This window comes from Cajanus cajan, chromosome 11, assembly GCF_000230855.2.
Source record: "Cajanus cajan strain Asha chromosome 11, NIPB_CcT2T_4, whole genome shotgun sequence".
Classification (NCBI taxonomy): Eukaryota; Viridiplantae; Streptophyta; class Magnoliopsida; order Fabales; family Fabaceae; genus Cajanus; species Cajanus cajan.
Genome location: NC_138527.1, coordinates 42,500,124 through 42,519,861, shown reverse-complemented (window position 1 = coordinate 42,519,861; position 19,738 = coordinate 42,500,124). Strand labels below are relative to the sequence as shown.

The 19,738-nt window shown below is 34.0% G+C and overlaps 3 protein-coding genes across 4 annotated transcripts; 2 read left to right on the top strand and 1 right to left on the bottom strand.

Moving 5' to 3' along the window:
- Nucleotides 1-1,115: 1,115 nt before the first annotated feature.
- On the top strand, nucleotides 1,116-5,232 carry LOC145953129 (chaperone protein dnaJ 13). Of its 2 annotated transcripts, XM_083066805.1 has the most exons (6): nucleotides 1,116-1,168; nucleotides 1,796-1,876; nucleotides 2,896-2,973; nucleotides 3,892-4,131; nucleotides 4,506-4,613; nucleotides 4,701-5,232. In XM_083066805.1, the coding sequence occupies exons 4-6, from the start codon at nucleotides 3,994-3,996 to the stop codon at nucleotides 4,755-4,757; spliced, it is 303 nt and encodes a 100-aa protein (XP_082922931.1). In that variant the 5' UTR covers nucleotides 1,116-1,168; nucleotides 1,796-1,876; nucleotides 2,896-2,973; nucleotides 3,892-3,993; the 3' UTR covers nucleotides 4,758-5,232. The 2 variants fall into 2 exon arrangements, with proteins under 2 accessions (XP_082922931.1, XP_082922930.1); XM_083066804.1 differs by lacking the exons at nucleotides 1,116-1,168; nucleotides 1,796-1,876 and adding an exon at nucleotides 3,674-3,747 and having other exon boundaries at nucleotides 1,885-2,973.
- Nucleotides 5,233-5,385: 153 nt separating this feature from the next.
- Nucleotides 5,386-9,219, top strand: LOC109801203 (protein transport protein SEC16B homolog). Its single transcript, XM_020362216.3, has 11 exons — nucleotides 5,386-5,891; nucleotides 6,317-6,445; nucleotides 6,521-6,643; nucleotides 6,778-6,942; nucleotides 7,085-7,210; nucleotides 7,295-7,429; nucleotides 7,857-7,984; nucleotides 8,060-8,168; nucleotides 8,246-8,563; nucleotides 8,672-8,806; nucleotides 8,909-9,219. The coding sequence occupies exons 1-11, from the start codon at nucleotides 5,820-5,822 to the stop codon at nucleotides 8,993-8,995; spliced, it is 1,527 nt and encodes a 508-aa protein (XP_020217805.2). The 5' UTR covers nucleotides 5,386-5,819; the 3' UTR covers nucleotides 8,996-9,219.
- Nucleotides 9,220-9,687: 468 nt separating this feature from the next.
- On the bottom strand, nucleotides 9,688-19,625 carry OWL1 (DNAJ heat shock N-terminal domain-containing protein). Its single transcript, XM_020361627.3, has 13 exons — nucleotides 19,094-19,625; nucleotides 18,726-19,012; nucleotides 18,138-18,335; nucleotides 17,922-18,036; nucleotides 17,284-17,370; nucleotides 16,955-17,043; nucleotides 15,757-15,841; nucleotides 13,752-13,805; nucleotides 13,044-13,124; nucleotides 11,947-12,024; nucleotides 10,789-11,028; nucleotides 10,307-10,414; nucleotides 9,688-10,219 (listed from the first exon to the last, which is right to left on the bottom strand). The coding sequence occupies exons 1-13, from the start codon at nucleotides 19,235-19,237 to the stop codon at nucleotides 10,163-10,165; spliced, it is 1,623 nt and encodes a 540-aa protein (XP_020217216.2). The 5' UTR covers nucleotides 19,238-19,625; the 3' UTR covers nucleotides 9,688-10,162.
- Between the last annotated feature and the right edge of the window lie 113 nt (nucleotides 19,626-19,738).

Here is a 19,738-nt window from a genome sequence, read left to right as displayed (position 1 = left end):
TATTGTATTCAATTTCATTTAATTTAAATCAAATCAAAGGATGTTTTATTTTTAGGTTTGATTTGGATTAAAATTGTTAAAATAGGTTTTATTGCATAAATTAATTTAGTCAAAAAATTTAACTTGACCCACTTTGACCTCATTCAGTGAGACTGGACTTGTGATAGGTTGGGTTATCTCACTTAACCCACTTACATCTCATTAATCCAATTCATTCACGATTCACTTAACTATTTCTTATTATATATGTACTATTTTAATAAAATCTCATTTTTTTATAAATTAAAATAAAATTGATGTTAAATAATATAAAATTGTTATAGATTTATCTACCCAAACCTCTAATGAAGTTTAATATTGATGGACAATCATTTCATTGTCAAGAATTTTTATTTTTTGTTTTAATTATTTAAAATTTTATATATATTAATTAATTTTAATATTTTATAAATAATATTTAGTTTGATAATTTTTATTTTAGATTGAAGTGTATTTCAAATTAAAATTTCTTTTAAAATAATAAACAGGTTGATGGATTGTCTTATTGCCCACCAACCGACCGGCCTAATCGAGAAAGTTTTTGAATATTTTAGCAGATGAATCAAGTCGGATCAATCTACTTAATAATAGGTTGAAGTGAGTCAAATCAAACTAATGATGATAGATTTGTTTAAAACAACACTTCCGAAAATCTTTTATTAAAAAAAATTGGAATTTTTTTATTTGAATTCAAAACTTGAATATAATTGTACCGCAAACGCGTCTAAATTTATCAGTCCAATTTAGCTATAACTAATTATGTAAACGTATAATTTAATTATGGATTTAACTATAAAGTTTTGTTTAGACAAATAATTTTCTAGAAAGGCAGTTCCTTCTGGTACTTAATAAACTAGGCAAATGGGTCCTTGCTTTACAGTTTCACCAATGAGTAGAACTGTTTTTGAAGATTCCATTGTGTAATCCTCCCTTCCCTTCAAAATTTTCCTTGTAATTAGCCATCAATCTGAAGTTCAATGCTAGGTTTTTGTTTTTTGTTTTTTTTTGGTTATTTTCCCTGCTTGTTCAATATTTGTTGTATAAGCTGGCTCACATTCTTTTTTAACATTTTCAGGGTATTTCCTGGAAATTTGAACTCTATCGTGGGGGTCAGAAGTTAATTATTCCTGTAAGTATATTCTTGTTTCTTTACATGCTTAGCCTGATAAATACTAGATAAAATTTCGGGCTTTGACCTTTATTCAGATATACTATGTAAGACAGTTCGTTTATGTTCGCCATTGTGAAGATGCACGGATGATCTGTGTATGTAGAAGAATGCCTTCTTATACTTGCTAAGCAATAAACATGCACAATATTTCATAAGATGGTTTTGGAGAAATAATCACTTATTTTTCACAAGTTCTCTCAGAAAAGCTGACAAAAATATGCAATTATTTTCTAAAATGAACTGAATCAAACATGCACACAAGGCATTCACACTATGTGCCTATGAGCACTATATACAACCCCTTTTATTAATATTGACATGAGTTTATTTTGTTGAAAAGTCTTAAGTGTGTGTATATGTATGTATCCACACACACATATATGATGTTTCTATTAGTTGGCTTTGATCCCTACTCTTGCTTTAGAATTTGGATGCCTATATGATATTTGGTATTCTAATTAACTTGGGATTGCATGTATTTGCTAAGCAACTACTTAGATAACGTAATATTATTATAAACAAGTAATATTTCCATTTAAACTAGTTTGCTTGACTTTTGTAACATAAATGAGCTTTTTCTTGCAGATTTTGCTGACAAGGCATCTGAACCCGGTGTTTGCTACTGGAGCATTTGTTGTTCCTGCATCTCTTTACTTCACTCTAAAGGTGAAATAAAATCAACTTCATGTCAATAACTTGTTTCTTTTTATCTGAGAACTCTCTCGCCAGTTAATTTTTTTAAAGACTGAAGACCTATAACTATAAATGTGTGCAGTCAGTTTATTGTTCGTATCCAATTAAGTGGAAAATATTTTGTTGTGGTATTTTAGTTTCCTCTGAATCGGAATGATGCTAGCTCATTTGGATTCCTCAGTTTCCCCTTGTGCTAAAGAGTGTGACCTGGGGTGTGAGTGGGGGAATAAAGAGTCTGATTGTTTAAATTTTTTCTCCTTTAAAAAGAGTTTTTTTTAATAAAATAAGCACTTTTTTATTTTATTTTATTTTACTGGGGTTGTCTAAACTTATTTTCTTTAAAATAAGCAGTTTTCTGTTTTTTTAAAAAGCAACTCTTACCTGCTTCTTAAAGAATTGCATTTTTAAAAAGCACTTATTTAAAAATACTTTTTTTAAGTTTAAACAAACGACACAAAATAATGTGCACAACTAGCTTCGTCGAAGAATATAAATTAGTTGTAGTGTGCACGAATACTTTTTCCTTGAATCCCCTTTTCTAGTTCTCATGGTTGTCAACTTTTTTTTATTTTCTGCTACTCACCTTTCATAAAAAACTTCTATGCAGGGACAAGAAAGATCTTTAAAGCTGTCTCTTTCTTTCAATGATGTTTTTCTGTATAATTTTCTTCTGATTTGGACGTTGTCTTGTGCTCAACTTGCAGAGCATGTGGATAAGCAGGATAAAATTTATTGAAAATAAATAAATTAATTCTGAAACTTTTCACTTGTAAATTCATTGATGTAAATGTAAGCTGTAGCATTAGTTACTAGACTTTGATCTCCATGTATCAGTTTTTATTACCAAAAATATTCCAGAGGCAGAGAAACTATGGGAAGCAGATAAGATAATTATTTATAATTCAGCTAAATGTGACAGGTGTTTGTTTGGTTTATTGAACAGTTTGGCGAAATTCTCTCATCATTTATCGTAAAATTTGTGGTGTTTGCAGAAACTTTTTTTTAAACCTTATTTTCTTAGAAGGAATAAGCAGAAGGCTCGGGAGGAGGAGGAGAAAACTTCTGCTCAGGTACGGGTGATTAATGTGCCTAAAGCAGTGGCATTGACTTCTATTATTCCTGTCCTGTGTATTGATGTTGTTTCTTGTTTGCAACTGTTACCCTCCTCATGTAAAACATCTTATAATTTATTCACCGTGTGATAGGTATGCTCATATGTTCTCTTTTAACAATTGAAGATCTGCTTTGATACCGTCCATTGTGATGCCTGAAGATTGTTTTGTTTAACCATTCATTTTGAATGCGTGGAGAATTCCTTATGATATTATCAATTTGATTGTTATGTGGATTCATAGTTGGTTACAATTATCGTCAAGTTACTCCTTTGTGAGCGCATCAGTTATCTACTTTTAGGAGTGTTTGGCATGTTGTCCATTTGACATTGGTGCAAGATACCCTTGTAGTTTGAACGTAAGATGTTAGAAATCCTGCATTTCTTTATTGTCCCGTGCTTGCCATAATACTGGGGTCCAACTTCATGGCTGTGTAAAATATCCAAGTATGCTCCAAATGCGATGTTTATAGTTGAATAACAATTAATTCACCATTAATTACAAGTTTAATGAATTTTTGAGATTTTGGAAAATTTTTGTAGTTTTCATTTGTCATATATGAATTCCATATATATCACAGTTCATTACCCAAATATCCCGCACTAGTCCTAAATATCTGGAGAATTAGGATTCTAATTCACCAAGTGCCTCCTTGTAGTTCTCAGTAGTGATTTTCAAAGATTAGATACGCAATCAGTTTGTTTCATGACAGAATCTCCCTCATTTCCTCTGGTATGAATGCCCATACTTGATATAGTTCCAACTCTTAATGAGATTGTCTTGGGAGGGGGACATATCCATAGTTCTAATTATTTGAAGTCCGTTGAATATCCTGGTTAATCTCTCTCTCCTCCCCTTGGGAAAATATTTCTGCAGGTTAAGGAAGCAAGGGCTGCTGCAGAGAAAGCTCAGAAATTACAACAAAATGTGGCTACTAGGAAAAGAAACAAACAATTAGAGTCACGTGGACTGGTTATTATGAGAGCACTATATGGAAATAAGATAATTTTGAACAATTTGAAGTCATCAAGTGAAACAAGTTCCGAATCAACTTCAGAAGTCATTGATGTTACCATACCTCTGAATTTTCTAGTTAATGATTCTGGCCAACTTAAGGTATGCTTCCTTTCTTTTCACAATGCATGTTCTCACAAAAGTATTCTAGTTAGCAACTTAGCTTAGACGTCAACAAGTTTTTGTATCTGCCTACTTAGCCAGATGAACGAAAAATTGTGGTAAATACGGGAATAAGATAGAATGCAAACAAATCGATAGGGTGATATTTTTCTGTTTATCGGATTGAAACCAAATTTCTTGACCTTGAGTTTTACATGAAAGATTCTGGGGCCAAGGATGATAGGGGTCCTTAAAGATCAAATTCAAGACAGAGAATTAAGAGAAAGATAGATGATCAAATCGATACGTGGTTTACTTGTTGAGATTGTATGTTTTTTATTAGTAGATAATGAATGTCCTATTTGTTAATGCAGCTTCATGAAGGTGTAAAAAAATCAGGCATTATGGGTTTCTGTGATCCATGTCCAGGAAGACCTAAAGAGTTGTATGTAGAGTACGTTTATGCTGGCAATCAATACAAGGTATTACCAGTTGCTTTTTATGATTCAAAATTGTTGTAAACCTCTCGTATCTTGTTGATCCAAGGGCTAATTCAAAATATTAAGCAGGTTTGGGTCGGTGATTATGAAGAATTACAGATCCCTCAGGGCAGCCACAGGATGTAAAGGATTATTATTAACACATCAATATACCATTGTAACCTCTTGCAGTTTTGCCTGGTTTACATGGTTGAGGTACAACATTTGATCCTGTCAGATGGAGTTGGAAGAGGTACCTTTTACAATTTTTGGGGCCAGTGGTAACGTCCCTTATTTTTTTTAAATCTTTTATTTTTCTCACAATTTCTTACACCCCCAAAATGTATGAAATAAGGACATTTTAGGAGATGATTATAATATTTTTTCAAGTTGCGTCGCTCTACGCTATCAACTCTGCTGCTGGATCCCAATTTTGGTTTAGTCATACTCCTTTTATTGTCGATTCGTTGCCCATCATAAATCCTTCCCCGGGGCAACAGCTGTAGGAATTCTGGTATGATGTGCGTACTTTCAATTTTTCATTTGGGTTTGCACTTAGAAGATAATGTACCATTTATGACAATAACATCCAGTAATAAAGTTGAGCACCGAATCATTTTTCTGTTTGCTCTCTTTTACCTGCGAAGGTGCTAAATATCTGTGTAGCCGGGCAGTTTAGAGACCCTATCGCTCTCATGGAACTTCCGATTCACCATAACTGGCAATTAGACCAGCCATTTAACGCTTTTTTAATATATGTAATCATATATTGAAAGTATTTATCTTGGTCATTACAATTGATTTTTTAATGTGATGTGATAACAAAATTGGCTAATAATGAGTTGTTATCACCGATAATAAATTAAGTGTTTTTAATTTGTTAAATAAGCTAACTTTCAGGTTACAAGTTTATTTTATCAAATTAAAAATGTTTGGTGGACAACATTTTTTTTTTCTCTTTAGAAAGAATAGTATGCAAATCAATTAAGGGTAATTTTTAAATCTAAATTGACCATGTGTTTTTATTAATTTATAGACATTTTTTGAAAACAAAAAGCCACAACCTAGGAACATGTGAGAATCGAAAAGTCTGGAAAAAATATGTAGACACAACGTTAGGAAGCAAAAATTACAAACAACTGTATATTAGAGAAAGCTACAGAAGATAAACAATGCCAAGGTATTTCTTTTCTATGATTCTCGTAACATATGAGGAGTACTCTTGTATGTCGACATTATGGAAAGCTACGTTCTCCTTTTGGTACAGACACCATACTAAAAGTAAGTTACATCTTCAGTCATTCAAATTCTTTTCCCCCATTCATGTAAACATTGACAACTGAATCTACTATACTTTTCAAGGTTGATCAACATTCTGTATGGTTTATAGAGCTGTGTTGTGCACATGATTTGCAACATTATTTTGTTGAAATTTAGGTCAACTTTCATTAATGCATTTATTGGAGATGATATATGTCCTTTCAGAATCACTTCTGTTGAAATGATTCATAACATTATAATTTATATTTGCTCTGCAAATGGCTATTGTGCTCTATTCTTTTTTCTATGGCAAAAACTAAAATCATGTTGACTATATTTATCATGCCCCGAGATAGTCTCTGATTCTGAGTCATATTGCCTGAATACTATTCCTCATTGAATCAATCACCAATTTGCTATCCTTTTGGGGTTTGTATTTGATACAGGAAACTGATACTCCCGAGTCGGCAGTTGCAAAGCTTTTTGCATCTGCTAAGATGAGTAGCACAGAGTTCCCTCAATATGGGATGCCAAGTCATTGTTTGCAAAGTTTGCCTTCTGAAGAACAAATGAAGGTGTGTATTTAACTCCTGACCCACTTCAACTACAATATTGTTTTTTAGCCTTTGCTAATTTTGATTTTGATATAGGCAATGGCTCTTGAGGTTCAAAATCTTCTTGTTTCTGGGAAAAAGAAGGAGGCTTTACAATGTGCTCAAGAAGGACAATTGTGGGGACCTGCACTTGTTCTTGCTTCACAACTTGGCGATCAGGTCAGATATCAAAATTTCACAGTTTAATACTCTGCTGATATTTAATGCTTGGGCAGACAGTCCCTTTGGGTCTTTCAGTGTTTTTCTCATACTTTCATTGTGGGGTGTGAATTGTGTCCATATTTGCCTTGCAGTTCTATGTTGATACAGTGAAGCAAATGGCACTTCGCCAGCTTGTTGCTGGGTCACCTTTGCGCACATTATGTCTTCTAATTGCTGGGCAACCAGCTGAAGTATTCTCTGCTGATACCTCATTTAGTGGGCATCCTGGTGCTTATATGGCTCAACAGTCTTCACAGGTAATCCTAATAGGATAAAATAACAATCCATGCAAAGTGTATGCAATCCTGATGTATTGTAGCATTGCTTCAATAGTTTAGAAGATATCAGTTTCTATTTGATTTGGAAGCTCAAACGTTTGTTGTTGCTTTGTCATTTAAGGTTGGATCTAATGGTATGCTTGATGATTGGGAGGAAAATCTGGCTGTAATAACTGCAAACAGGACCAAAGGAGATGAACTTGTAATTATTCACCTAGGTGATTGCTTGTGGAAGGAAAGAAGTGAGGTACACTTCTCAATCTTTCATTTATTTTCTTTAATGAATTTTGTAGTTTTCCATTATGCTTCTCATTTAAGACTCTTATTTTAGATTACTGCCGCACACATCTGCTATTTAGTTGCTGAAGCAAACTTTGAGTTATACTCAGATAGTGCAAGAATCTGTCTTATAGGAGCAGATCACTGGAAATGTCCTCGAACTTATGCTAGTCCAGAGGCTATCCAGGTAATTTGGAATCCTTCTAGTTCTAATTTGATTCTTCCACAAATTTGGCTTTTCTGTTGAATATACATGTTTTGAGTCCTTTTCTGACAAAAATATTGTGTATGCTTTGTCCATCTGCCAAAAAGCTCTCTGTTTCAGACTAGGACGTTTCATATTCTGTACTATATTTGTCTAGATGGTTGAAAGATGGCATTTGCCTTTTCTAATTCTCTCTCTAGTCCCAGATTTATTTTCAAATGAAATGATTTTATTTCATATTCAACCTTTTGTTTCGTTAGGTTTCAAAATAACCCATCTGTGTGTTATATTGTGCCACCAAAGGATCTGTTGCTTTTTAGAAAAAGACATGTTCGATACAATTCAGTATGTTGCATGATGCATTTATTGAATTACTGAAACTTATCTTACCTAATTGGTACTTGGACAGCGGACTGAGTTATATGAATATTCAAAGGTGGTTGGAAACTCTCAGTTTACATTGCATCCATTTCAGCCTTATAAGCTTATATATGCATATATGCTAGCTGAAGTGGGGAAGGTTTCAGATTCATTGAAGTAAGTTCATGTAACATTATTTAAATTGTGATATTACTTTTTATATGACCTCTTATTGCTGTTTTTTGATTTCAGGTATTGCCAAGCACTACTGAAATCCTTGAAAACTGGTCGTGCTCCAGAAGTAGAAACATGGAAACAATTAGCATTATCTCTTGAGGAGAGGATTAGAACTCACCAACAGGTACACCCTTGTTCTTTATTAAATCTTCATTATTAGGATAGTCTTGATACTCATCTTGTTTATTAATAAATGTTCAGGGTGGATATGCTGCAAATTTGGCTCCTGCAAAATTAGTTGGCAAATTGCTCAACTTTTTTGATAGCACTGCACATCGAGTTGTTGGTGGTTTACCACCGCCTGCTCCATCGTCATCGCAAGGAACTTTTCATGGTAGTGAACAACATTACCAACACATGGCACCCAGAGTATCCTCTAGCCAATCAACAATGGCCATGTCATCATTAGTTCCATCTGCTTCAATGGAACCCATAAGTGAGTGGACAGCTGACAATAATAGAATGCCTAAGCCTAATAGAATTGTTTCTGAGCCAGATATTGGCAGAACCCCAAGACAGGTGCGTGAGTACTATGAAATGTGTATTGTGAAAAAATTTCACCTTCCTCTGCTTGTTTTTGGTTTTATAGTTTTTTGATGGAAAAGTTCTGGTTGAGATGTATTGCAGGAAACAACGTCACCTGATTCACAAGGAAAAACACAGGCATCTGGGGCTACATCTCGCTTTTCCCGCTTTGGTTTTGGCTCGCAACTTTTGCAAAAGACAGTAGGGCTTGTCTTGAAACCTCGCTCTGGTCGACAGGTATAATTATATTTCTTATTTTTTATTCTTATTTTTCTTTTATTCACCGCAGTGCTTCTGACTGTGCCTTTTCAAATGGTTCTTATTCTACATTATATTTAGGCTAAGTTGGGGGACAAAAACAAGTTCTACTATGATGAGAAGCTGAAGACATGGGTGGAAGAAGAGAATCAAGGGTTATATTGCTAGCAGAGAAAGCTACAGAAGATAAACACCTGTCACATTTAGCTGAAATTGCTGCCAGTAGGTATCCATTCATCTGCTAGCAAATTCGGCATACAAGAGTACTCCTCATATGTTACGAGAATCATAGAAAAGAAATACCTTGGCATTGTTTATCTTCTGTAGCTTTCTCTAATATACAGTTGTTTGTAATTTTTGCTTCCTAACGTTGTGTCTACATATTTTTTCCAGACTTTTCGATTCTCACATGTTCCTAGGTTGTGGCTTTTTGTTTTCAAAAAATGTCTATAAATTAATAAAAACACATGGTCAATTTAGATTTAAAAATTACCCTTAATTGATTTGCATACTATTCTTTCTAAAGAGAAAAAAAAATGTTGTCCACCAAACATTTTTAATTTGATAAAATAAACTTGTAACCTGAAAGTTAGCTTATTTAACAAATTAAAAACACTTAATTTATTATCGGTGATAACAACTCATTATTAGCCAATTTTGTTATCACATCACATTAAAAAATCAATTGTAATGACCAAGATAAATACTTTCAATATATGATTACATATATTAAAAAAGCGTTAAATGGCTGGTCTAATTGCCAGTTATGGTGAATCGGAAGTTCCATGAGAGCGATAGGGTCTCTAAACTGCCCGGCTACACAGATATTTAGCACCTTCGCAGGTAAAAGAGAGCAAACAGAAAAATGATTCGGTGCTCAACTTTATTACTGGATGTTATTGTCATAAATGGTACATTATCTTCTAAGTGCAAACCCAAATGAAAAATTGAAAGTACGCACATCATACCAGAATTCCTACAGCTGTTGCCCCGGGGAAGGATTTATGATGGGCAACGAATCGACAATAAAAGGAGTATGACTAAACCAAAATTGGGATCCAGCAGCAGAGTTGATAGCGTAGAGCGACGCAACTTGAAAAAATATTATAATCATCTCCTAAAATGTCCTTATTTCATACATTTTGGGGGTGTAAGAAATTGTGAGAAAAATAAAAGATTTAAAAAAAATAAGGGACGTTACCACTGGCCCCAAAAATTGTAAAAGGTACCTCTTCCAACTCCATCTGACAGGATCAAATGTTGTACCTCAACCATGTAAACCAGGCAAAACTGCAAGAGGTTACAATGGTATATTGATGTGTTAATAATAATCCTTTACATCCTGTGGCTGCCCTGAGGGATCTGTAATTCTTCATAATCACCGACCCAAACCTGCTTAATATTTTGAATTAGCCCTTGGATCAACAAGATACGAGAGGTTTACAACAATTTTGAATCATAAAAAGCAACTGGTAATACCTTGTATTGATTGCCAGCATAAACGTACTCTACATACAACTCTTTAGGTCTTCCTGGACATGGATCACAGAAACCCATAATGCCTGATTTTTTTACACCTTCATGAAGCTGCATTAACAAATAGGACATTCATTATCTACTAATAAAAAACATACAATCTCAACAAGTAAACCACGTATCGATTTGATCATCTATCTTTCTCTTAATTCTCTGTCTTGAATTTGATCTTTAAGGACCCCTATCATCCTTGGCCCCAGAATCTTTCATGTAAAACTCAAGGTCAAGAAATTTGGTTTCAATCCGATAAACAGAAAAATATCACCCTATCGATTTGTTTGCATTCTATCTTATTCCCGTATTTACCACAATTTTTCGTTCATCTGGCTAAGTAGGCAGATACAAAAACTTGTTGACGTCTAAGCTAAGTTGCTAACTAGAATACTTTTGTGAGAACATGCATTGTGAAAAGAAAGGAAGCATACCTTAAGTTGGCCAGAATCATTAACTAGAAAATTCAGAGGTATGGTAACATCAATGACTTCTGAAGTTGATTCGGAACTTGTTTCACTTGATGACTTCAAATTGTTCAAAATTATCTTATTTCCATATAGTGCTCTCATAATAACCAGTCCACGTGACTCTAATTGTTTGTTTCTTTTCCTAGTAGCCACATTTTGTTGTAATTTCTGAGCTTTCTCTGCAGCAGCCCTTGCTTCCTTAACCTGCAGAAATATTTTCCCAAGGGGAGGAGAGAGAGATTAACCAGGATATTCAACGGACTTCAAATAATTAGAACTATGGATATGTCCACCTCCCAAGACAATCTCATTAAGAGTTGGAACTATATCAAGTATGGGCATTCATACCAGAGGAAATGAGGGAGATTCTGTCATGAAACAAACTGATTGCGTATCTAATCTTTGAAAATCACTACTGAGAACTACAAGGAGGCACTTGGTGAATTAGAATCCTAATTCCCCAGATATTTAGGACTAGTGCGGGATATTTGGGTAATGAACTGTGATATATATGGAATTCATATATGACAAATGAAAACTACAAAAATTTTCCAAAATCTCAAAAATTCATTAAACTTGTAATTAATGGTGAATTAATTGTTATTCAACTATAAACATCGCATTTGGAGCATACTTGGATATTTTACACAGCCATGAAGTTGGACCCCAGTATTATGGCAAGCACGGGACAATAAAGAAATGCAGGATTTCTAACATCTTACGTTCAAACTACAAGGGTATCTTGCACCAATGTCAAATGGACAACATGCCAAACACTCCTAAAAGTAGATAACTGATGCGCTCACAAAGGAGTAACTTGACGATAATTGTAACCAACTATGAATCCACATAACAATCAAATTGATAATATCATAAGGAATTCTCCACGCATTCAAAATGAATGGTTAAACAAAACAATCTTCAGGCATCTCAATGGACGGTATCAAAGCAGATCTTCAATTGTTAAAAGAGAACATATGAGCATACCTATCACACAGTGAATAAATTATAAGATGTTTTACATGAGGAGGGTAACAGTTGCAAACAAGAAACAACATCAATACGCAGGACAGGAATAATAGAAGTCAATGCCACTGCTTTAGGCACATTAATCACCCTTACCTGAGCAGAAGTTTTCTCCTCCTCCTCCCGAGCCTTCTGCTTATTCCTTCTAAGAAAATAAGGTTTAAAAAAAAGTTTCTGCAAACACCACAAATTTTACGATAAATGATGAGAGAATTTCGCCAAACTGTTCAATAAACCAAACAAACACCTGTCACATTTAGCTGAATTATAAATAATTATCTTATCTGCTTCCCATAGTTTCTCTGCCTCTGGAATATTTTTGGTAATAAAAACTGATACATGGAGATCAAAGTCTAGTAACTAATGCTACAGCTTACATTTACATCAATGAATTTACAAGTGAAAAGTTTCAGAATTAATTTATTTATTTTCAATAAATTTTATCCTGCTTATCCACATGCTCTGCAAGTTGAGCACAAGACAACGTCCAAATCAGAAGAAAATTATACAGAAAAACATCATTGAAAGAAAGAGACAGCTTTAAAGATCTTTCTTGTCCCTGCATAGAAGTTTTTTATGAAAGGTGAGTAGCAGAAAATAAAAAAAAGTTGACAACCATGAGAACTAGAAAAGGGGATTCAAGGAAAAAGTATTCGTGCACACTACAACTAATTTATATTCTTCGACGAAGCTAGTTGTGCACATTATTTTGTGTCGTTTGTTTAAACTTAAAAAAAGTATTTTTAAATAAGTGCTTTTTAAAAATGCAATTCTTTAAGAAGCAGGTAAGAGTTGCTTTTTAAAAAAACAGAAAACTGCTTATTTTAAAGAAAATAAGTTTAGACAACCCCAGTAAAATAAAATAAAATAAAAAAGTGCTTATTTTATTAAAAAAAACTCTTTTTAAAGGAGAAAAAATTTAAACAATCAGACTCTTTATTCCCCCACTCACACCCCAGGTCACACTCTTTAGCACAAGGGGAAACTGAGGAATCCAAATGAGCTAGCATCATTCCGATTCAGAGGAAACTAAAATACCACAACAAAATATTTTCCACTTAATTGGATACGAACAATAAACTGACTGCACACATTTATAGTTATAGGTCTTCAGTCTTTAAAAAAATTAACTGGCGAGAGAGTTCTCAGATAAAAAGAAACAAGTTATTGACATGAAGTTGATTTTATTTCACCTTTAGAGTGAAGTAAAGAGATGCAGGAACAACAAATGCTCCAGTAGCAAACACCGGGTTCAGATGCCTTGTCAGCAAAATCTGCAAGAAAAAGCTCATTTATGTTACAAAAGTCAAGCAAACTAGTTTAAATGGAAATATTACTTGTTTATAATAATATTACGTTATCTAAGTAGTTGCTTAGCAAATACATGCAATCCCAAGTTAATTAGAATACCAAATATCATATAGGCATCCAAATTCTAAAGCAAGAGTAGGGATCAAAGCCAACTAATAGAAACATCATATATGTGTGTGTGGATACATACATATACACACACTTAAGACTTTTCAACAAAATAAACTCATGTCAATATTAATAAAAGGGGTTGTATATAGTGCTCATAGGCACATAGTGTGAATGCCTTGTGTGCATGTTTGATTCAGTTCATTTTAGAAAATAATTGCATATTTTTGTCAGCTTTTCTGAGAGAACTTGTGAAAAATAAGTGATTATTTCTCCAAAACCATCTTATGAAATATTGTGCATGTTTATTGCTTAGCAAGTATAAGAAGGCATTCTTCTACATACACAGATCATCCGTGCATCTTCACAATGGCGAACATAAACGAACTGTCTTACATAGTATATCTGAATAAAGGTCAAAGCCCGAAATTTTATCTAGTATTTATCAGGCTAAGCATGTAAAGAAACAAGAATATACTTACAGGAATAATTAACTTCTGACCCCCACGATAGAGTTCAAATTTCCAGGAAATACCCTGAAAATGTTAAAAAAGAATGTGAGCCAGCTTATACAACAAATATTGAACAAGCAGGGAAAATAACCAAAAAAAAACAAAAAACAAAAACCTAGCATTGAACTTCAGATTGATGGCTAATTACAAGGAAAATTTTGAAGGGAAGGGAGGATTACACAATGGAATCTTCAAAAACAGTTCTACTCATTGGTGAAACTGTAAAGCAAGGACCCATTTGCCATTGATATGGCAAAATAAAATGGAAAGGGCCTCAAGCAGTGACTGGATTGGAGTAATTTGAGAAGAGAAGTAAAATTTTAGACTGTTTCAAATATTTTATCAAAAAATAAATGTTTTTATAATTGGTCAAAGAATTTTAAATTGTCTTTTGACAGGGTATTTTGATTATCCAAAGTAAGGAAATTAAGAAGAGTTATATTTCATGCTTGAGATAAAAAGTTAAGCTTTCTCCACCTCCATAGCTTTTTCGACCTCGTTACTTCTCTTATCTAAAACCTACTATAGGTAACCAGATATCACCTTTAACACTTTATTTTGTTTATTTTCACCTGAATCTTACTTTTGATATTTTTTCAAATCTCTCCATCTTCATATACCCAAAACTTTTAGGTTTTAATTTGGCAGCAGCCACAATCAAGTTGTAAAATGCAATTCTTGTGTGATGCAAGGTTGGCTTGTTGTTGCACCTCTTGTTAATTAATATACACCGCATATACTCAATCTTACTTCTACAGAAGTGAAAGTCATGAGCTTCCCAAGTTTGTCTCCACATTTATAATTTTCCTTTTATTTTCTCTCTTGACTGTCCAACTAGAACTATACCATCCGTAAAAAGAATTCATTATAGCATTGGCTCTTGGATATGCTTAGTAAGTATGTTAAACACTAATGTGAAGAATTAACTTAAAGGTCCAAAAGCCAACCCTTAGTGCAATTCCATGTTTATAAGAAAAAATTGTTGTGGCCCCATGTGTTCCCACCCTCCCTTAATTGCCCAAATATATGCAATACAAACTCCGTTCTGATCTAGGACCGTATAGAATACCTTTATTGGCACATTATCATACTCCTTTTCCATGTGAGTGAAAATCGTAGGCAAGTCTCTTTTTAGTCCTCAAATATCTTTCCATTAAACATCATAGCAAGTATATTGTTTCCATGCCCAACCTTGGGCATAAAACCAACAATGTTGCAAGTAGTTTCATTCCTCTAATATCTCTCCATTTTTATTGAATATTTAGTTTCTCTAGCCTCAAATCCTTAGAGGGTTAAACTTGTTTGACTTGATTCCTTTGTTGGAATTGACAATTTGACATGTGATTTTTCTGTTTTGTTATGAAGCTTGAAGTTTTAATCATCGATTATGACTATTTTTTTATTTTAGGATTTCATTTATTTATTTTTCAGCATAAATATCATATTATATATACTGTGTGGTATAAATCAACTTTGGGATCAAAATACTTGTCATCTCACTATCCACTATCCCGTTTTGGGGGATTGCCCAATGCCTCGACTGACTTCTACAATAAGATCATTCATGTACTTGCACCTAAAAGTTTAAAGACTTGGTATAGTTGATTTATGACGGTATTATTGCCTAAATGGTTGAAAGTCAATCCTTGTCATTTCTATTCTTCTAAAGAGAAAGAAAAAACTTGAAAGTAAGCACAAGTAGAGCAGTGTCCACACTTCAAACCTAGAAGGATGTTGCAGGAGGGTGTGTTAAAGATATATATGTTGTATAAATATAAAATTTCTCATTTACCTAACAGTGCAATATTTTGGGATAAGAGGTTCATGTCAAGTAGCAAATTGATTTCATATAGTAAAAGTTAATAGAAGCTTTCATCCTACGCCTAATATATACAGATGAATAATAACAAGATATCATTAACTAACAAATACGATATAAAGATGAATAGCAATATGATATCATTAACTAAATTACCTGAATTCCTATTATATACAACCAGCGCACTGAGCTGAATTTGGATAACTTCCTCCCACCACCAACTTCAATCTCAAGGGAAGAACTGCAAGAACAAATGGCTTAATGTCAAAACAGACAGCACACAAACAAATTCAAACATTGACCATAAATAGGCATATAGCTGATAATTATGCTAGTGGTCATTCAGAATAATCATTAGCAGTCATAAAACATTTTAGGTACAGTTATAATTAATTAACATTACAAGAGATTCTACTTGCCATTTAATACATACAATAGGTATATTAATTCAATTTTTACATGAAGTAATTTGGAATCAATAGTAAAAATGCCCTTGCTTCAAAAAATCCAACAGTAACAGCTCTACACTTGGTCCTAACCTTTTTACCCTTACAATTCAATTCTAATTGTGATAAAAAATAAAAAATAAATAAATAAATAAATAAATAAAAACTCTTCTTTGAGCATAAATGTGGAATGCTATTGCCTGACAAGAAAATAGATCCCCCCAACACAGAAAACAATAAAAGAGATGCTATTTCTATGCGGCTGAGCAACTTCATAGATTATCCAGTGCTAAAAGGAACTAAAACAAGCATCTATTCAGAAATCAGAACTAATTCCCCAGTCAAGAATTTAGCAGAACTCAATTCTCATTTAGCAGTGGCATACAAAAATGAGTCCACAAGCAAACTCTACAATTATTAGTTCCATCTGACATGTAACTGAACTAATACTTTTTTGTCTTCCAATCAGTAAAATTTATACTCAAGCATGGAAGGATATGATATAGAAGGAATAAGTCTGCACACACCCAAACAAACAGAGAAAAGGAATGTTAGTTTCATATGATACAAGGAAGTTGTATTTTTAATTTGATATATAAGCTATGAAGCTAAAATAAATTCTCAAATAATTCATAGTGAGGCAATAATTCATTTTTATGATGAGACATTCATTAAGACAGTGAAGAAACAAACAATGGATACAATTATGCAAAGAGTTGGGTTTTGAGTTAAGATTTGAACCTATAAATGTATATGTAATCAAATCAAATATTCACATGAGATAAATCTACAGAAACCTTTGTCAAAAATATCATATGACATAGTGAGCATTTTAGAATCTAAAAACAAAACCAGAGGCTGGAAAATGAGAATCCAACTAAATTTACATCTAAAAAGATTCTTTATACCTCCCAACTCTTCCCACAATGCAGCCAAGAGATTTAGTAGAAAAACGATGGGTATAATGAACTTCTGTCTCAAAAGAACCTGTGCCAAACTAAAGGAGTTGAGAAAGAGTTAATTCAGTATAGGAAAAGATGATTTTTTGTTGTCCTAAATAATTTGCAATATATCTAAGACACTATTTTAAAGACAGAAGCACAAGATCGGTCAGAAAAAATCCTAATTTTTTTTGGGTTCAGAAAGATGAATTAATGAATTATACAGGAAAAAAAATATTTTTGAAGGTAATAAAATTATCAGCTCAGACTTTATTATGCATAAAACATAGAAGTACCTTTAATTCTCCAGAGGCAGACCTTATCTCATCTTTCTTTTGCCACCCAACAGCTATAGAAGATTGTGGACCCAAAGTAAGCTCTATCTGTAACACAGATGATAAGGGAGAGATCAGGGATAGAAGATTTTCCAGAAACTGTTTCATAAATCTCAAGTCAATAAATAGCCCAATTCACAAATTCAATGCTGTAAAATGGTCCCGTAGATTGCCCGTGTGATTTGGTTAATTATGGTTAAATTCTAAATGTCTAAAAGTACCAAATACACAGCTTCTTGATGAATCTCTTCTACAGGTTCAAACAATGTCATATGTCCCCACCAATAACAGACTGATTATTCCTTTGTTCCCTTGGGTTTTACAAAATTAAATGATGATAGATTAGTTGCTCATACAATATAGATCTTGCTTTTCCAAAAGAATGTAAGACACAGTAGTAGATTATCTTGATATCAACAAATCTAACAGCTCGTTAAAAGTGATTGATTTCAAAGTTAACATGACATAAATCTTATTTTAATAGTTGACTAGCTGATCCATATATGTCCACAACAGGTTCTGTACAACTATTCATCTGCACTAGTTATCATGTCATTGAAGAGAAAGAAAAGTCAGGTAGAGAATACAGAGTAGCATACATGTCCACTTGCAGTTTCTGACAATTGGCGGGTCCATAAATTTGAAAGATTCAATGAACCATCTCTCAAAGACATTGCTATTCCCATTGTTGCAGCCGAGTGTGACGATAGATTGCTGAAATATAAAGTACAAGAAACATAAAAAGGATCACTTAATCAACTAAAAGTCTAAAAAAAACACTGTTCAATTTGATTTACAAAATGCAAATTACCAACCGAGTTGTTTGCACCCCAATTAGTGCACGCAAACCAGCTGAAGCCACAAACTCTACTGTCGAAACTTCTGAAAGTTCATGCCTAAACACAGCCGTAGCAGCTCCACCACCTTCACTTCCGTTCACCGCTAAATTGCCACCAATCGTTACAGCATTACGCTTTGATAACTGAGACTGGATTTCACTAGTCATAGCCATTCTGATACTCATTGATAAAAAAAGACGCAAATAGTCAGACAAAAAAACGACAAAGAAGAGTAGCTAAACACATAAATTGCAACGAGCAACCAATATTTGATTATTTCACTATCAGGAACCCATTTGTATGAGAAGTTAAGAAATTACAACGCAATACCCTCCAGTATATTCTCGTTTCTATCCACCATTGCTTACATTAACATTGAACCTCAACATCATTAAAGCCACTTCTACAACAAGGTATTCAGTTTTAGCAATATATATTATTATAAGATAAAATAAGCATTTCATTTTCCAAACTGAGCAGTTAACTCTAAAGTTGCTCAACAACCACATTCACTCATATTGATATAAAAGAAACAAGGGAAAGCCATGATGAACCGAGCAATACCCTCTCATGAGGCCATCACCGTCTAAACAGTGTGGCAAAGACATCTTGGCCAGAATTGTACCAGAGGATCGAAAATGCGCCGCTACTTTTTCCTGTTCCTTCATCCTCTTCAGTCTCTCGAGCTCCCTCTTGATCTCTTCAGCTCCATCCAGCTTCGGACCAAGTTCCAAACCAGAGGTCAACCCTTCCATGCCGTAGATATCATATATTTGCCTCTTATTTGGATCCGAAAGAATCTCATAAGCTTCACATATTCGCTGAAAGTTCTCCGTAGCAATATCCTTCATCTGGTAGAAGAAAACAAAACGAATGAAGAAATTGCAAACATAAAGGAATTAGCACAGACAGAGGCAGAGAAAGAGGCATACGTGAGGAGCTTGGTATTTATCGGGGTGATAGGCTTGTGCCCATTGACGATACGCTCTGCGAATTTCTTCATCGGAAGCTTCTGGAGACAGGTTCAGGAGCGCGTAGAGTTCTCTGTTGTCTTGCGCTTCGTTCGGTTCCTCCATTGGGGTGAGGGGTTAGGGTTTTGCAGATAACGAATCGGAACGGAAAGGGTTTAAGGGGTTTTCGCTTACGTCACCGATGGTCCAAATTAACACATCAATCGCTAACTGTGGAATGATTAGTCTTTGCGAGTCACGCCACAAATCTCCGCATTCCAACCCTTTTTTTTTTACACTCTTTCGTGCCCAACGTCCACGTGTTGGAAAAGAAAATGAGTGGAAAATAAAAGGAAAGAAAGAAGAGGTCAAGAACTCTTGCCCCTGCTTCTACTTCTACTTCTAGCGTGCGGCGTAGGAAAGGCTCACGGGAAGAATTGGAAATGGTCCACAATTGAAGAGGAAGTGTTGAGCCTGCATTTTTCTGTGTTGGGTTTTAAAATTTAGTAGATCGTTAATGATGCCTCCAAGTCCCATGGTGGCTTGGGACGTTCAACCCAACGCTTCTTTTTTTTTTTTTATAAGATGAGAACTGTGGGGTGGTGAGCCCATTACTAGTTGCAACAA

Excerpts from the sequence above, each read along its gene's own strand:
- LOC145953129 (XM_083066804.1), top strand. The coding sequence starts at position 3,721 with ATGACAGAATCTCCCTCATTTCCTCTG. Across the intron at positions 3,748-3,891 it reads AATCTCCCTCATTTCCTCTG|GTTAAGGAAGCAAGGGCTGC; the intron begins GTATGAATGCCC and ends ATATTTCTGCAG. Across the intron at positions 4,614-4,700 it reads ATGCTGGCAATCAATACAAG|GTTTGGGTCGGTGATTATGA; the intron begins GTATTACCAGTT and ends AATATTAAGCAG.
- LOC109801203 (XM_020362216.3), top strand. The coding sequence starts at position 5,820 with ATGAGGAGTACTCTTGTATGTCGACATTATGGAAAGCTACGTTCTCCT. Across the intron at positions 5,892-6,316 it reads GTACAGACACCATACTAAAA|GAAACTGATACTCCCGAGTC; the intron begins GTAAGTTACATC and ends TATTTGATACAG. Across the intron at positions 7,211-7,294 it reads TGTGGAAGGAAAGAAGTGAG|ATTACTGCCGCACACATCTG; the intron begins GTACACTTCTCA and ends CTCTTATTTTAG.
- OWL1 (XM_020361627.3), bottom strand. The coding sequence starts at position 19,237 with ATGGAGGAACCGAACGAAGCGCAAGACAACAGAGAACTCTACGCGCTC. Across the intron at positions 17,371-17,921 it reads CAGAAACTGCAAGTGGACAT|ATAGAGCTTACTTTGGGTCC; the intron begins GTATGCTACTCT and ends TCTGTGTTACAG. Across the intron at positions 13,125-13,751 it reads GTCAGAAGTTAATTATTCCT|ATTTTGCTGACAAGGCATCT; the intron begins GTAAGTATATTC and ends TTTTTCTTGCAG.